This window comes from Rana temporaria, chromosome 12, assembly GCF_905171775.1.
Source record: "Rana temporaria chromosome 12, aRanTem1.1, whole genome shotgun sequence".
NCBI lineage: Eukaryota > Metazoa > Chordata > Amphibia > Anura > Ranidae > Rana > Rana temporaria.
This window is the reverse complement of record NC_053500.1, coordinates 28,443,546-28,462,650: the sequence shown is the minus strand read 5'-3', so window position 1 is coordinate 28,462,650 and position 19,105 is coordinate 28,443,546. Positions and strand designations below refer to the sequence as shown.

At 46.2% G+C, this 19,105-nt stretch overlaps 1 protein-coding gene across 1 annotated transcript in view; it reads right to left on the bottom strand.

Annotated features, from left to right (window-relative positions):
* Positions 1-19,105, bottom strand: part of NSF (N-ethylmaleimide sensitive factor, vesicle fusing ATPase) — a 96,829-nt gene that overhangs the window by 58,654 nt on the left and 19,070 nt on the right. The window contains exon 2 of the mRNA XM_040331373.1: positions 2,064-2,149. Within this exon, the coding sequence (XP_040187307.1) occupies positions 2,064-2,149 (86 nt within the window). The remainder of the gene's footprint in view (positions 1-2,063; positions 2,150-19,105) is intronic.

The window sequence follows — 19,105 nt, the reverse complement described above, 5'->3', positions numbered from 1 at the left end:
GTGCCCGCACACTGTGCAGAGACCGCCCTATCTTTCCTCCGCTCTCCCCTATGGGGAATCGGATGAAGACGGACCGTCTGTCCGTCTTCTTCCGATCCGTTCCGCCGGACGGAAGAAAAATAGGGTTTTCTTCCGTCCGAAAAAACGGATCCTGACGGACGCGGATGGTTGCGGACGTTAGCGGATGCTCCATCCGCTAACGGATGCGATCCCATAGGGATGCATTACAAGTCCGTAAACGGACTTGTAATAAACGGACGAACTGTCCGCTAATGTGAAAGGGGCCTTACTGTGTCCCAATCACGTGCATTGCATTACATCACGAGTTTAAATCAGGTGGTGAGAAGGCAACACATCGCCGCCTCACCAATTGTCAAACACACTCAGAGCGCTTTTCAGGGGAACAGCAGTGTATACGAGCCCTTAGTTGCATTAGGCATCGGCACTCTTAGTGGTCGTTCACACGTAACGTTGGGGGGGGGTGGTTAAATTGTTGAAGTCACGGTTTTTCCACCCCCAATCCCTACCTCCATTAGCTGACGAGGCAGGAATTAAGCCTCCTGATACTTTTGGTGGGTGCTACTGCCTGCCAATTGTCACCCACTCAAGTAAATGGGGCCACTCTGCAAGTGCCCTGCGCAACTGCATGCTTCTGCGAGATCAAAGGGGTTAAAGCAGGTGGTGAGAAAGCAACACAACACTGCCTGCTTTAGCCCCGTGTTTGCTGTACAAGGTTGCAGGGCACTTGCAGAGTGGCCTCATTTACTTGAATGGGTCATGCTTGGCCGGTGCTACACCCACCAACCATGCAACACGTGTCCACCCTTGGCCACTGTCTTAACTATGGGGTTTTATCATACTAGAAGTCTAGTGCAGGTACACTGCACTACGCCAATGGTGTGAGTAAACTGCAGCTCATCAGTGTGAAAGCAGACCTATAATATGCCCAGTGTATTGCTTCACACTGACCTGAAGATCTCTTCTTTCCTTCTGCTGGCAAAACACTAGCCGGGATAAGAGGTGGAGTGCAGTTGGTATGACTCCGTATGGGACAGGAGTCAGTACTACAGAGGCGCATCGGCTGATGCAGCTCTTGCTCCCTACTACAGCTCCAACTTTATAAGTAGTCCCTCTGCATTGCACTCTGTTTGATGCTCTGGGATGGTGGGATGATGGGACACAGTGTAGCCTTTCGGTTTCACGCTGGGGACCCTACTGCACATGTGCGAGGCCCACTCCTCTCTATTAGCCCGGCGGCCAGGGGAGGAGAAGGAGGAAGCCCCGCGGTGACGACACGGCCGCCGTCTTTTACAGGGGGGGGGGGGGGGGGAAGAAATCTGATGAGCGGAAGTTCCACTTTAGGGTGGAACTCGGCTTTAATGAGCATTTCGCAACTCCGAGCTATTTTTTATTTATTTTTTTAATCCCGACACAGTTTGCGAGCGTTGTCTCACAAAACAAGCAGGATTCAAGCCTCTGCGGTGTGTAGTACCACATTTCGCCAAAGGTGCGGGGGCGCTGGTGACGCTCAGAAACACTCCGTTCCTGAGTGCCTCTGGAACCCCCCACCTCTGGCCACATGCGGTACTGCATACAATAGAAGTCACTGTGGAACAAATTATCTGAGTTTCCATTGATGGGGAAACTCGCTTTGATATATGAGTGCTTTGGATTACAAGCATTCTTCTGGAACAAATTATGCTTGTAATCCCCAGTACACCATTTTTCACTATTGTAAGATTATTTTTCCTCAAGTGGGACTTGATCCTTTTTTGTACAATAGTTAGAGATGAAAGTTGGATGGTTTGGAGGTCTAATATCCAAGTAAAGGTCAGTGGTTTCACAGACACTTTTCACTCTCATGATGAAATCAATATAGTTTGTAGTTTTAGAGTGTTTCTTTCACCACCTTGTTGGGGACATTGGACGCCCCTCTATTGCTTGAGCAATGTCCCTCTTTTTTGATACCATCTGCATTTGATGACTGGACCATACTAAGGCACAGCAGCTTGTGTCAGACATTTTTCAACCTTCCTTATTTGTGAATATATTTTATTACTTACACTCCAGTCTGGAAATCCTTTTCATTAACCACTGCGCAATTGGAGAGGGAGAGTTCGTCCGTAGGACACCGCGCTGCTTGCATACTCTGTAGGCAACAAATATAGATCTCGTTAATGATAGTGCAACAATACAATAATAATAATTATCTGCTCTGGAGGTAGATGCATCATCTAAACCTTGGGCAACATAGGGAATATTTTTCTTGCTTTACCTTTCTAGACAATAGCTTATGTTTAACTCAACTGTACTGTAAAAATAAATGTAGCTTGGCAACAAAATGATGGGAAAAAAAAAACACACAACAAAGACTACGATTGACAGCGACACACAGCAAACAATACAATTTCAGTCCTTGAATAACTCAAATCTGCAGAAGATGGAGCCCAAAAAAAAAAAGCCCATGATTACTGCATAATACTGTCTTTACACAAAGGTTTGGCACAACAGGGTAAGGGAATGAATGGGTGCTGCAGTTAGCCAGCTGATGTCTTCTGATGACAACTGTGCCACCACTTCCACATATAGTTGTTGACTCGAGGTAGAGTAGCAGGCAACACACACACACACACACACACACACACACACACACACACACACTGAAAAAGTCATCAAGTGCTAAACCATGGATCATAGCAGGAAAATAAAATCAATGGTAAATAATCAATCAACAGAACAGTGCAGCTGACAGAAGACATCTGGAAATGTAGCTATCAACAGATTGGAAAAAAGATCGTCATGTCAGAGGGGCCCAAACTAGATAAAAAACCTGATTTATTCCTTCTATGCATGGAAAAGTACCAATGCAAGGTGAAAAATGATGCCACTGCAGGTGTCCATGGCAGTGAGGAGCCAACCACATCCAATGTGCCAGCAGTGGGGCACCAATAACTGTGCTATCCCAGATGGAGTCCAAAAGGAAAGTGTGTGCGGGGGAACCACTTGCTGCAAGTCGTTCAGCTGAAGCTGCTGTGGGCCGTGGAATGTGGCAAGGTCGCCAACAGCCTGAATGAGCGTGCTGCTGCAATGGCTCCAACAGCGATCGTGTGGGAAACAGGTCAGCTGACCAGAAGCAGAGAGGATGGAACGTGCTCTCGTTTATGTCAGGCGGTTCCTGACTAAGGCTGCTTTCACACTGAGGCGTGCAGCCGCGGTGACGGTATAGCCGCGCGATTTGTAGTGCGGCTATAACGTCGTATTTACCGCGATAGTCGGGCGCTAGCGGTGAGGTTTTAACCCCCGCTAGCGACCGAAAAAGGGTTAATACCGCGCTTTCCCATTGATTTCAATGGGAAGGCGCAGTATAGGAGCGGTGAACACCCCGCTCCTATACCGCGGTAAAGATGCGGCCAGCAGGACTTTTGGTGCGCTCCTGCTAGCGCACCACTTCAATGTGAAAGCCTTCGGGCTTTCACATTGAACACTACAGGGCATGATTTTTCATGCGGTATAGCAGCGCTATTTTTAGCGCTGTACCGCATGAAAAACGCCCCAGTGTGCAAGGGGCGTAAGATGGAAGAAAACAGGATCAGCATGGAACAAAAGCTAGTTGGTTGCCGTAACTACGCGTTTCACGCACACACACTTTTATAAATACAGCTTGTCTGACCCTCCGCTCATTACCTATACAAGCTTCTAGAAACCTCACTGATGGCAAGAACAGTAAAACCTTGGATTGCAAGCATTATTCGTTCCAGAAACATGCTTGTAATCCAAAGCACTTGTATATCAAAGCAAAATTTCCCCATAAGAAATAATGGAAACTCAAATGTTTTGTTTCACCACCATTTATTCATAAGTCCTTCAGTTTATAGTCCATATTAACAAGATTATAGTAATGTGACAGGTTGTGTAACCATAAAATGTCCATCCGCAAATGGAAGCCTCCACAAGGGGATTAGAAGCAAAATCCAGCAGGAGCTACTGAGTGTAAAAGAGAAGAGAGGCGCCTCTAAGTGTAGCAATATGGTTACATTTATTGAAGGTACAACATTTAGCAACTCACATGGTTGATGATTAAAAGAGGCACATCAAAGTATGCAGGCATCCGGGGTAAAGCTGTCCACATAGACCGTCCTCCGCACCGCTGTAAATCTGCAATTGTGACCGAGAAAACTACCCTTCATTAGAGAGATCTGAACTTGAAGCGCTCGTGGAGCGCAGGGAAGGGATGATGTTGATGGCAGTGCGGATGATGGTCTATGTCACAGGTGTCAAACACAAGGCCTGCAGGCCGAATCTGGCCCTCCAGGCCATTTCATGTGGCCCTCGCACCTTTCCTGCAGCTGCAGGAGAGCTCCAGCCCTCCTCCAGACCCCTACCTTCTGCTTTCAAGCAATGCATCCACCTTCTTCCCAGAAAGGGGGTGCACTGTGATGTAAGGAAGAGCGGGGGACTTAACTTCTGATGGTGGGGCGGCTCTTGACATCTAAGATAAGGGGAGGGGGATGCGCTGGACTTCAAATCTTACAGATACAACCGGCCCTTTTGAGGGCAATCATAATGCTGATGCGCCCCACAATGAAAACGAGTTTGACAGCACCGGTCTATGTGGACAGCTTTACCCCGGATGCCTGCATACCGGGTTCGATGTGCCCGTTTTAATCATCAACCATGTGAGTTGCTAAATGTTGTACCTTCATTAAATGTAACCATATTGCTACACGTAAAGGCGCCTCTCTTCTCTTTTATACTCAGTTGTGATGCGACGCTACTTGTATATCAAGGCATCGCTTGTATATCGTCAAAATGTATTTCAAAATGTTGCTGGTCTTTCAAAACGCTCTCAAACCAAGTTACTCTCAACTCTGAAATTGATACGGATTGTAGAGGCAACATACCAGTTCCATTTTTCTTTTCATCATATAGATGCACTTATTAGGTTTCAATTGCCACTCTATGAAAATAAACGCACATTTCTATATATAGACAATTCTCTCCTACTGAGCGCCCTGATACTTCATCTTCTCATTGATGTGGCAGAAAACTGCAGAAGCCTGCTCCTTCTATATTCTGGAAGAGAGAGTGGTGTAGCTGTGAGAGAGGACCCATCACCAAGGATACAATGACAACTGTATTGGAAAAATTACCAGATGGTCACCAGTCATCTCTATGACCGTCGGAGGCTCAGGCGCGATGTTGTGACTTCACGCTCGAGTGCCCTGAAGTAAACAAAGCCGCAACCGCGGCTGTCGGCATGAGATCGACAAGTTTTTTTCACGATCTCATGCTATCAAGCCTGGAGCAGAAATGTGGGGTCTTATTGACCCCACATCTCTCCATAAAGAGGACCTGTCACAATAATTCCTATTACAAGGGATGTTTACATTCCTTGTAATAGGAATAAAAGTGATTAAAAAAATCAAAATGTAAAAAAAAAAAAAAAAAAAAAAGTGTAAAAATTAAGTAAAAATAAAAAAAATATAAAAAAACGCCCGTCCCCAGTAGCTCGCGCTCAGAAGCAAACACGCATGCAAGTCCCGCCCATATATGTAAACGCCGTTCAAACCTCACATGTGAGGTATCGCCGCGTGCGTTAAAGCGTGTGCAACAATTCTAGCACTAAACCTCCTCTAACTCGAAAATAGTAACCTGTAAAAAAAAAATTTAAGCATCGCCTATGGAGATTTTTAAGTACCGAAGTTTGGCGCCATTCCATGAGTGTGCGCAAGTTTAAAGTGTGACATGTTAGGTATCTAATTACTTGGCGTAACATAATTTTTCACATTATACAAAAAAATTGGGCTAACTTTACTGTTTCGTTATTTTTTAATTCATGAAACTTTTTTTTTTTTTTCCAAAAAAGTTTAAAAAATTATTGCGCAAATACTGTGCAAGATAAAAAGTTGCAATGACCGCCATTTTATTCCCTAGGGTGTCTGCTAAAAACAAAAATATATAATGTTTGGGGGTTCCGATTAATTTTCAAGCAAAAAAATGATTTTTACATGAAGGAGAGAAGTGCCAGAAAAGGCCTGGTGGAGAAGTGGTTAATACCACTTTAAGTACTGTATTTATCGGCGTATAACACGCACCCTAACTTTAAGAGGGAAGTTTCAGGAAAAAAAACTTTCCACAGCCCCCTGCGTGTGACACTAACATATCGTCTTACAAGTTACAGTAAGTAAGTTACACCGCCGCAAGATTTCAGCGCAAGTGCCTGATTCACCAAGCACTTGCGTGTAAACTTTTGGCGGCGTAGCGTAAAGCCGTCCGGCGCAAGCCCGCCTAATTCAAATGGGGCGTGTACCATTTAAATTAGGCGCGTTCCCGCGCCGAACGTTCTGCACATGCTCCGTTTGGAAATTTCCCGCCGTGCTTTGCGCGAAATTACGGCGCTCCGACGTGTTTTTGAAAGGCGACGTGTGTAACGTACTTACGCAAAAAAAAATAAAAAATTTAATTTGACGCGGGAACGACGGCCATACTTTAACATGGATGGTGTAATTTTACACCATCTAAATAGCACACTTAACTTTACGACGGGAAAAACCGACGTAAGAGAATGCGACGAATTTGCGTACCTTCGTGGATCGCCGTAAAAGCTAATTTGCATACCCGACTCTGGAAAACGACGTGAACTCCACCCAGCGGCGGCCGAAGTATTGCATCCTAAGATCCGAAGGCGTACGCCTGTCGGATCTTAGCCAAATGCCGTCGTATCTTGTTTGTGAATCACAAATTAAGATACGACGCCGGAAATTTGAAAGTACGCCGGAGTATCAGCAGATACTCCGGCGTACTTCTTCTCTGAATCTGGCCCAGTATTTACTTCCTTCCTTGCGGCACATCTGTTCATTGTTCAAGTTTTTTTTTTTAAACAAAGTAATTTTAAATGGCGATTTACATATCTGCTGGAATTTGTCAGCTTGTTTGCCGACCTTCCCTCGGTAGCAAAATCCGCAACCTGATTTTGCCTGCTGCCCTCAGATTTCTTTTCAGCTACAGCCTGCTGTTGCAGAAAACCAATGTATGAAATTGGGTGTGTGACAAAGCTTTCAGCATCTTTTATTTTGTAGGAGGGAATTCCGAGCAGCTCCCGCCGCCATCTGATTACACGAAAACTAAAGAGACCTTTAAAGCTTTGCAGCCTCCGCACGCCTGAACAGAACATCTATCCTTGGCATCAATCATTCAAATCCCAGTGACATTTCAGTCGTCTCACTCGGCTCCTGACAGCCCCCAGCGTTTCTCCGCCAAGACGATAGTTAGCCGTTATTCTGCACAAACGTGCCGTTTATTCAATGATGTATTGATTTCTCTTCCAGAAATGGCTTCACGCTGCTAGTCTTAGAAACTCTGGCATGGATTGAAGAGAAGGAAAAAACATGAAGGTCTACCATAACTTAGAATGATGTAGGAGATGATCAACGGCCAGAACAGAAAAAAATGGGTTCCCCAAATACACCAATCTGCCTTTCTTTCTATGATAAAGCCCAAATTCCCGCATCATTCCTGATCTTTTACTGCCAGGATTGTGTGATTAAATGTATACCGATCAGACGATGATTAGGAACCCATGTCATACACCAGCCAGCAGTTATTGCAGAACTGGGAGGGGGCGATAGTGACAATCATGTGCTTAAAGGGTTACACCGAGGTCCCAATCAGAAACACAGGTCACATCATCGGCTTGTCGGACACGGAGGGAATGAAATCCCCAAGGCTTTAGATACATTTCTGTAATCGGCTGACCGATTAAGACCATAAGCTCGTCAAACAGGACGCCATATCCTGCACTCTCTTCCACTGAAGGTATAGAGCACATCAATAAGCCATACTGGGACTATGTGACATAATATATATGTCATAGTGACACAGTAATATAATCCAACGTACAATCCCCAAATGATCGGGGTAAATGTAAAACATACGCTTACATCAAGAGCTGGACGGATCACACAAAAGCAGGCAGACAATACAGCTCAAAAAAGCAATAATTATATATATATATATATATATATACTTGGTAACACAAATTGCTAATCAGCCAATCATATGGCAGCAACTCAATGCATTTAGGCATCTGGACATGGTGAAGACGACTTGAAGTTAAAAACAAATGTGGAAGAAAGGGGATTCAAGCCCTGGTTCTCATTGAAATCACACTACTTAAAGTGATTTCAAAGTAGCATGAAAGTAGCAGATCAGCGCAATTTCAGGCACTACTTGATAGACATCTGTGCGGCTTCATGCTTGAAGTCGCACCTGAAATCGTCAGAAGTACAGCAGAAACTACTTTTGCAAATCGGTGTGGCGCCGCCGCACCAATTGGAACAGTGCCATTGCCCCCAATAGGCTGCGACTTTCCATGCGATTTGATCTCAAATCGCATGCTAAATCGCTCCAATGTGAACCTAGGATAAAGCGGAGTTCCGCCACTTTAAAAATTAAAAGTCAGTAGCTACACATACTGTAGCTGCTGACTTTTAACATTAGGACACTTACCTGTCCTGGGGTCCAGCGACCGTCCGCAATGCATCCAATCTTTACATCGGCTGGTCAGGTGCTGCCGCCATCAATGCAGGTAAAGGGAATGCGTTAGTGCAGCCTTTCCGTTTTACAGCCGGGTCCCTACTGGGCATGCGCAAAGCGCGGTGCGCTCTCTCACTGGCCCTGGCAGAAGGGGGAGGGAGGAGGAGGGAGATAAGTTGCTGGCGTAATTCACAGCGGCTCGGTCTCCCGAAAATAAGGACAGGGTACCTGTAAAAAAAAAAACAGATACCCACTCCACCCTAAAAAAAAAAATAATAAAAAAAAAAGGTACCAAATGTGACACCGGAGGGGGAGGGGGGAATCGGCTAAGCGGAAGTTCTACTTTTGGGCGGAACTCCGCTTTGAGTGACTTTGAACGTGTCATGTTTGTTGGTGACAGGCTGGTCTGAGTATTTCAAAAACTGCTGATCTACTGGGATTTGCACTCGCAACCATCTCTCAGGTTTACAGAGAATGGTCTGAAAAAGAGAAAATATCCAGCGAGCGGCATTTGTGTGGGGGAAAATGCTTTGTTGATGTCAGTGGAGAATGGTCAGACTGGTTCGAGATGATAGAAAGGCAACAGTAACTCAAATAATCACTTGTTACAACCAAGATATGCAGAATATCATCTCTGAACGCACATTGACCATTGAAGCAAATGGGCTACAGCAGCAGAAGACCACACCGGGTGCCACTCCTGTCAGCCAAAAACAGGAAACCAACCGGGTTTCCCGCTGGGAAAACTGCGAGGAGAGCTTTTGGGCAGGAATCCCGGCCATGTGTATGCTCCTCGCAGTTTTTCAGAAGGGAAAGCTGCCCAAAAACCGCCGTGTGTACGGGGAGAAAAGTCGAGAGCAGGTTCTCGGTTTTCCCCCCTGACCTTTTCCTGTCGGGAATCCCGGTCATGTGTACGGGGCAATAAGTCTTCAAGTCGTAGAGGCTCACCAAAAGCAGAAGATTGGAAAAATGTTGGCTGGTCTGATAAGTCTTAATTTCAGCTGCAACCTTCAGATGGTCGGGTCAGAATTTGGCATAGACAACATGAAAGCATGGATCCATCCTGCCTTCTATCAACCACTAGTGGTGGTGTAATGGTGTGGTGGGTATTTCTTTGGCACACTTTGGGTCCCTTCGTACCAATTGAGCATCATTTAAAACCCCACGGCCTACCCGAGTATTGTTGCCGACCATGTCCATCGCTTTAGGACTACAGTGTCCCCATCTTCTGATGGCTCCTTCCAGCAGGATAATGCACCATGTCACAAAGCTCCAATCATCTCACCACTTGACAATGAGGTCACTGTATGCCAATGGCCTCCACAGTCACCAGATCTCAATCCATATGAGCACCTTTGGGATGTGGTGAAACAGGAGATTCGCATCATGGATGTGCAGCTGACAAATCTGCAGCAACTGTGTGATGCCATCGTGTCACTATGGACCGAAATCTCTTTGTTCAATCGATGCCACGAAAAGTCAGGGCAGTTCTGAAGACAAAAGGGGGTCCGAGCCAGTACTAGCAAGGTGTACCTAATAAAGTGTCCGGTGAGTGTATGTGGATATCAGCTGCCACAGGATCTGTCATTTTTGTAGCCAGTCTTATACACCAGACAGGTAGATAAGAGAACCAGTTCTTTGCATTACACTGCAATAAAGCAACACAGCCTGGTCCAGCACACCCCCTATCCTGTGATGGGGCATTATAGTGACATTCTTTAACCACTTCAGCCCCGGACCATTGGGCTGGCCAAAGACAAGAGCACTTTTTGCGATTCGGCACTGCGTCGCTTTAACAGACAATTGCGTGGTCGTGCGACGTGGCTCCCAAACAAAACGGATGTCCTTTTTCCCCCACAAATAGAGCTTTCTTTTGGTGGTATTTGATCACCTCTGCAGTTTTTATTTTTTCCGCTATAGACAAAAAAAAGAGCGACAATTTTGAAAAAAAAAAGCAATATTTACTTTTTGCTATAATAAATATCCCCAAAAAATCTATAAAAAAAAAAAAAATCCTCAGTTTAGGCCAATACGTATTCTTCTACATATTTTTGGTTTATTGATTGGTTTGCATAAAAGTTATAGCATTTACAAAATAGGGGATAGTTTTATTCATTTTTTTTTTTTTACTACTAATGGCGGCGATCAGCAATTTTTATCATGACTGCAACATTATGGCTGACACATCGGACACTTTTGACACCATTTTGGGACCATTGTCCATTAAAGAGTGATCAGTGCTATAAAAAGGCACCGATTACTGTAAAAATGACACTGGCAGTGAAGGGGTTAACCGGTAGGGGGCGCTGAAGGGGTTAAATATGTCATAGGGAGTGCTTCCAACTGTAGGGGGGGATGGGATGATCACCGCCCCCGATTACAGGGATCTGTGATCAGTGTCCTGTCACTAGGAAGAATGGGGAAATGCCTTGTTTACATCAGCATTTCCCTTTCTCTCTCTCTCCGTGAGACAATCGTGGGTACCCCGGCGGACATCTAGTCCGCGGGACCCGCCGGAGCTCGCGATCGCACCCACAATGCCGCATCTTAAAGGGGACGTACGTCCATCTGCCCAGCCGTGCCATTGTACCGACGTATATAGTCGTGCGCTGGTCCTTAAGCGGTTAAACCTTAAAAACAATTCCCTGAAAAACAGGAAGAATGATACTTGCCTCTATGTGGCCCATACCACCGATCTATACGCCGTCTGGGAAGGTCGAATACCCGTGTTCCTCGCTGAGTTCTAAGCGAAGGTTAGTCACCAGCACACCACAGATATCCAGAATGGGTCCAAAGCTTTATTTAGTGATCACATCATAACATTTCGGAGGCACGCATGCCTGACGGAAGGGGTCCTGCATGGCTCCGAAACGTTGTTTAAAAGGAGTTGTAAAGGAAAAATGTTTTTTGCCTAAAATGAATGTCTGCAAGGTAGACAGACAGAATAGTGTAATAATTCTGTTAAAAAACGAGTAAATACCAATTAAATTCCTTCATCTATATCCCCTCCGGCATTCTAGTTTCTGTTCTCTCATTCACTTCCTGGTTTGCGGCGCTCTTTCATGCAAGAACTACATTTCCCAGTATGAATTGCGGCACGCCCAGTAATTCACACCTCCTTGAGGTCTCTAACACGTAGAGAGCGTCCTGCCGCACAGATGTAGTTCCCAGGAGGGGGTGAGCACGTTACTGACCACCGCAGTAAAGCCTCCCGTCACGGTGGTCAGTAAAATCCGACAAGCAGGAAGTGAACAGAACACAGAAGAAATAGAGCAACTTTTGAGCAAAAACGAACAATGGGGAAGTGAAGAGAGGAATGTCTGCAGGTAAAGGATGCTTATTATGAAAAAAAAAAAAATTCCTTTACAACCCCTTTAAGTTGTTATGAGGTGATCACTGAATAGATCTTTGGACCCATTCTGGATATCCGTCGTGTGCTTGTGACAAACTTTAACTTTGAACGTCTTTGGTTTCCAGCCGGTGGTAGACGCAGCATCCATCTACATTCACAGTCATTATGGAGGAACGTGTGTTGGGAATAGTGCGTTTGTTTTTGTCCCTGCTGAGATCTGTACTTCCATCCTTCGGCACCTACGTCACTACATAACACCACAATTCATTACTAACTTTGACCACAGAGAAATGATGGTCCCTTCAAGGAAGGAAGTTGCACTTTGCCAACACTGGAAATGCACAGGAAGTATTTGAACTTTTTGCTGTCCGTACTTATCAGAAGAACAGAAATCCGTACTACTCAGTTTGCATTTAAAGCGGAAATCCTAGGCTCCATGCCTAAAAACTGCTCTCATAATCTCTAAATCCCCCCCCCCCCCCCCTCTAACTCCTATATTAACCACCCTGTAGAAGGAAGATGCTTATACTTACCCATTCTCAGGGTGCTCCAGCCCATTACTGTGATTTGCTAAGTGGTTGGCTTCAGGGGAGAGGAGGCAGTGATGGCGAACCTTGGAACCCCAGATATTTACGGAATTACATTTCCCATGATGCTCATGCACTCTACAGTGTAGTTGAACATCATGGGAAATGTAGTTCCAAAACATCTGGGGTGCCAAGGTTCGCCATCACTGACCTAAGGGGTATCCATTGTCGGCTGTCCCTCCTCTCCCCTGAAGTTGCTGCTGGGAGCCGATCATGTGACCAGACTGGAGCGCCCTGAGAATAGGCAAGTATAAGCATCTTCCTTCTACAGGGTAGTAAATATAAAAGAGTTAAAAAAGGGGGACGGGAGCCTGTTGAAGTTTAGTTAGAGCCTGAAATTCCACTTTAATTGTCTGGACCTACCTGCTGAGTGGATTCTCACCTTGGCACCTACCTTGTGCAGCGGACAACCAAATTCACTAGAGTACAGAGACAGATGCCAGTATCTTTCTATTTATGTTCTAAACCTAATTTTGGAAACATCTCAAACTTAATAAAAAATAAATAAAAAAAAGGTCTGCATCTGGAGTATGCTGTACTGATTTAAAGCGGAGTTCCGGCCACAATTTCACTTTTTAAATATAAATACCCCTGTAGTACACAAGCTTAATGTATTCTAGTAAAGTTAGTCTGTAAACTAAGGTCCGTTTTGTTAGGTTGTTACAGCATTTAGACACTTTATAAAATAGAAATTGACTGGGGCCATCTTAAGTGTGGGCATCATGAAGCCAGACTGTATGACTTCTTGGATTTCAGCCTTGCAGATCTCGCACATGCTCAGTGCTGCACAAGCAGTGTAATAGGTTTCAGATCAGGTTTCAGCACCTGTACTGTCCAAGTCACATGATTCTTCGAGACTGGGGAGTGCACAGACTCCTGGAAAGTTACACCCACTACATTCCCAGGAGTCTGTGCGGTGTAGGTTAGGAAGCTTAAGCACCTAGGTGCAGGAAGAGGGAAGATTAACTATTCTGCCTAGCAACAACACTTTGAAGGCATCTATAAAAATAAAAAATAAAAAAATTCTTAAAGGACTAATGACATTTTTTTAAAACTACTGATGTAATGTTATATTTATGGGTGGAACTCCACTTTAATGCTAGTGTGTGAGAGATTACCATGGTCAGCAAACTATTTTAGATACTAATCGCTCAGAATGAAGGTAGACGAGAACTCTCCGCCCAACAACAGCAGGAAAGGTCAGAGGGGGCTTTATTAGCACCCGACTTCAAGGATGCGCGACTTTGAAGTCAGACCCTGGCACGACTTGCATGCGACTTCTGTAACAGAGATCAATGCAAGTCATTGCAAAGTCAGACCTAAAGTAGTGCAGGAACCTTTTACTAAGTCGGACTCGGAGCGACTCAAGTCACACCGATTAGAGCGGCTCCACTGCACAGAATTGGGTCCAACTGGGTTCCGACTTCTAATGCGACAAACGCTCCAAAGTTGGAGTGATTGTTCCATCGGTGTGAACTGGACTTTTAAGTCTTTATTTTGTAGGATAGGGAATATTTTAGTTATGAAACGTTTAAAAAAAAGCTGTCTCCACAGTTGAGTGAAACCCCCATGTAATAAATCTGCAGTGACTGAAGATGACCAGCTTCTCTTCAGTAAAGGCGTTTAATCTTGTATTCCTTATTTAATCGTGGAAATGCTGATCAGGCACTATCCAGGAGAACTGCCATGTCTTCATTACTTTGCCATTTTAATTAAAGCTCAGGGCAGAGAAAATAAAAAAATAAAACCAGCAGTGGAATGTAATGAGATAAACATCATTCAACACTATATTTGAAGTAACCCTATTGCATAATTAAAAATAGAAATAAAAGATTTCTGCGTGATGGAGAAAGGTTACGCTTGCCTATCCTACTGCCCAAGCCACACTTCACCTGTGTAGGACCCGTTGTCCCAGACCGGGTGCTGTGGTTCCTTCTGCCGGGCACCCCTATGTCAATACTGCAGTGGTGTAGGGGGCAGTAAAAGGAATCACAGCGCTTGGTGGAGGAACAGGGATAGGACACCCCTGGAAGTGTGACAGATAGAGGATTTTCAGGGCACCATAATCTTTTGAAGAAGGCGACGATCAGCAGCATGGGCAGTGGACCAGGTAAGATTATTATGTCATCTTTAAAATGGCATTTATTTTTGTTTCCACTTTAGATTTTGCAACAGGATCCAGGGTTGCAGACAGGACAGTGCGGATCGGGAGTGGGGACATGTTTCACATGGGAAGACTGATCGGGTCCGCCTGTCAGTTATTTAGGCAGAAGCAGACCCAACTGAACCATCCATTGCCCTCTATGGAGTGGCAGATGGCAACAGACGTGTCCGCTGACACCTGCCAACATCCAATCCTATCTACTAAAAACAAATGTATGAGGATACCATGCCCCAGCCGTCTAGTGGATCAGATTGCTGTTGGGTGTAAACAGACTGCCACAGACACCAACAATTGGGCACCACTTCCTTCCACTGACACCAACAATAGGGCACCACTTCCTTCCACTGACACCAACAATAGGGCACCACTTCCTTCCACTGACACCAACAATAGGGCACCACTTCCTTCCACTGACACCAACAATAGGGCACCACTTCCTTCCACTGACACCAACAATAGGGCACCACTTCCTTCCACTGACACCAACAATAGGGCACCACTTCCTTCCACCGACACCAATAGGGCACCACTTCCTTCCACCGACACCAATAGGGCACCACTTCCTTCCACTGACACCAATAGGGCACCACTTCCTTCCACTGACACCAATAGGGCACCATTTCTTCCACTGACACACACAATAGGGCACCCTTCCTTCCACTGATTTTGCAACAGGATCCAGGGTTGCAGACAGGACAGTGCGGATCGGGAGTGGGGACATGGGAAGACTGATCGGGTCCGCCTGTCAGTTATTTAGGCAAAAGCAGACCCAACTGGACCATCCATTGCCCTCTATGGAGTGGCAGATGGCAACAGACGTGTCCGCTGACACCCACCAACATCCAATCCTATCTACTAAAAACAAATGGATGAGGATACCATGCCCCAGCCGTCTAGTGGATCAGATTGCTGTTGGGTGTAAACAGACTGCCACAGACACCAACAATAGGGCACCACTGACACCAACAATAGGGCACTATTCCTTCCACTGACACCAACAATAGGGCACCACTTCCGTCCACTGACACCAACAATAGGGCACCACTTCCTTCCACTGACACCAACAATAGGGCACCACTTCCTTCCACTGACACCAACAATAGGGCACCACTTTCTTCCACTGACACCAACAATAGGGCACCACTTTCTTCCACCGACACCAATAGGGCACCACTTCCTTCCACCGACACCAATAGGGCACCACTTCCTTCCACCGACACCAATAGGGCACCACTTCCTTCCACCGACACCAATAGGGCACCACTTCCTTCCACAGACACCAATAGGGCACCACTTCCTTCCACAGACACCAATAGGGCACCACTTCCTTCCACAGACACCAATAGGGCACCACTTCCTTCCACAGACACCAATAGGGCACCACTTCCTTCCACCGACACCAATAGGGCACCACTTCCTTCCACTGACACCAATAGGGCACCACTTCCTTCCACCGACACCAATAGGGCACCACTTCCTTCCACTGACACCAATAGGGCACCACTTCCTTCCACTGATACCAATAGGGCACCATTCCTTCCACTGACACACACAATAGGGCACCCTTCCTTCCACTGATTTTGCAACAGGGTCCAGGGTTGCAGACAGGACAGTGCGGATCGGGAGTGGGGACATGGGAAGACTGATCGGGTCCGCCTGTCAGTTATTTAGGCAAAAGCAGACCCAACTGGACCATCCATTGCCCTCTATGGAGTGGCAGATGGCAACAGACGTGTCCGCTGACACCTGCCAACATCCAATCCTATCTACTAAAAACAAATGTATGAGGATACCATTCCCCATCCGTCTAGTGGATCAGATTGCTGTTGGGTGTAAACAGACTGCCACAGACACCAACAATTGGGCACCACTTCCTTCCACTGACACCAACAATAGGGCACCACTGACACCAACAATAGGGCACTATTCCTTCCACTGACACCAACAATAGGGCACCACTTCCGTCCACTGACACCAACAATAGGGCACCACTTCCTTCCACTGACACCAACAATAGGGCACCACTTCCTTCCACTGACACCAACAATAGGGCACCACTTTCTTCCACTGACACCAACAATAGGGCACCACTTTCTTCCACTGACACCAACAATAGGGCACCACTTTCTTCCACCGACACCAATAGGGCACCACTTCCTTCCACCGACACCAATAGGGCACCACTTCCTTCCACCGACACCAATAGGGCACCACTTCCTTCCACAGACACCAATAGGGCACCACTTCCTTCCACAGACACCAATAGGGCACCACTTCCTTCCACCGACACCAATAGGGCACCACTTCCTTCCACTGACACCAATAGGGCACCACTTCCTTCCACCGACACCAATAGGGCACCACTTCCTTCCACTGACACCAATAGGGCACCACTTCCTTCCACTGATACCAATAGGGCACCATTCCTTCCACTGACACACACAATAGGGCACCCTTCCTTCCACTGATTTTGCAACAGGGTCCAGGGTTGCAGACAGGACAGTGCGGATCGGGAGTGGGGACATGGGAAGACTGATCGGGTCCGCCTGTCAGTTATTTAGGCAAAAGCAGACCCAACTGGACCATCCATTGCCCTCTATGGAGTGGCAGATGGCAACAGACGTGTCCGCTGACACCTGCCAACATCCAATCCTATCTACTAAAAACAAATGTATGAGGATACCATTCCCCATCCGTCTAGTGGATCAGATTGCTGTTGGGTGTAAACAGACTGCCACAGACACCAACAATAGGGCACCACTTCCTTCCACTGACACCAACAATAGGGCACCACTTCCTTCCACTGACACCAACAATAGGGCACCACTTCCTTCCACTGACACCAACAATAGGGCACCACTTCCTTCCACTGACACCAACAATAGGGCACCACTTCCTTCCACTGACACCAACAATAGGGCACCACTTCCTTCCACTGACACCAACAAAAGGGCACCACTTTCTTCCACTGACACCAACAATAGGGCACCACTTCCTTCCACCGACACCAACAATAGGGCACCACTTCCTTCCACTGACACCAATAGGGCACCACTTGCTTCCACTGACACCAATAGGGCACCACTTGCTTCCACCGACACCAATAGGGCACCACTTGCTTCCACCGACACCAATAGGGCACCACTTCCTTCCACCGACACCAATAGGGCACCACTTCCTTCCACCGACACCAATAGGGCACCACTTCCTTCCACCGACACCAATAGGGCACCACTTCCTTCCACCGACACCAATAGGGCACCACTTCCTTCCACCGACACCAATAGGGCACCACTTCCTTCCCCGATACATACAATGGGGCACCATTATTCCTAAAATAAACCAATGATGGTGCATTATTTACTCCCACTGGCCACAGTCTGCCTCCCCTAAAAGTATAGTAAACTGTCTCTTTGTTTAGACAATTTGGAGACCCTGGGTCTATACTATAAATTAAAAACCAACAAGTAGACTGGGGCCCCTGCCAGGTCATATGGAGTACAATCTCTCCACTAAAACAAAGACCAAGATGTACATACATGGAGAAGCGAAGTGAGCTGCACAGTGAAGATAGAAGCAGAGTACAAACAAGTAAAAGCACACCTTGTCAGGTATGCCTGGAGAGGGAGACAAACCAAGACAACTTAGAGACAGTCTGCTAAAGGTTGACTTGGACTTTGGCACTTGGCAGGTGGTGACCCCCAAGGAGGGGTAATCACACTGCATTCTAATACAATACCTGGGGTGTTCAGCTCAGTTCAGTTCCATTTGAAATATACAAGTCAGTCACCCAGCCCACTTTGCATCAATCCCTAGCTGAAATATTATATCATAAATATGTACCAGGATACATGGCCAAGTCATACAGCAGGTGGGTCCCTATTGATTGGGACTTCAGCATCAAGTGAAGTCAAACTAATAACCTAAATTATCAGATTGTTTGATGAGGTCTGAGGAGGTCTTTAATTACAGCCACCATTAATCTCTGCCAAAAGTAGCTAAACTGCAAAACGCTTTAATTCACTGTAAGCCTGGTGTAAGAAGCTTGTTCAATCTGGAATGGAAAGGGTTTAATCTGGGGTGTCCCTACCTAGATAGCACAAGCAGAGCTTGTGATAAATAATGCAAGAGCCTGTTCCTTTCCTCCTACAGAAATAATTCTCAACACCCAGAGAACATCCAACCTCCCTCTCTTCCTCCTATCCCCCCGCAGCTGCACAGAATCCAGGTCACTTATGGCTTCTCCGTCACATTGCAGACTTTAATGAGAATTTGAAAACCAGGGGCCAATCACAAAACTGGAGCTGCCACCAAAGGTTTCCATCTTCCAAAATCAAAGCGAGATCTGTAGCTACAGACAGCACAGCAGTGTCTCGTCTGATGTGTGTGCACTATAATGAGTCCTGCTGGTGTGCATGTAATGCGTCATCTCTGTGCCATGTCAGAAATACATTTTATTTTATACTG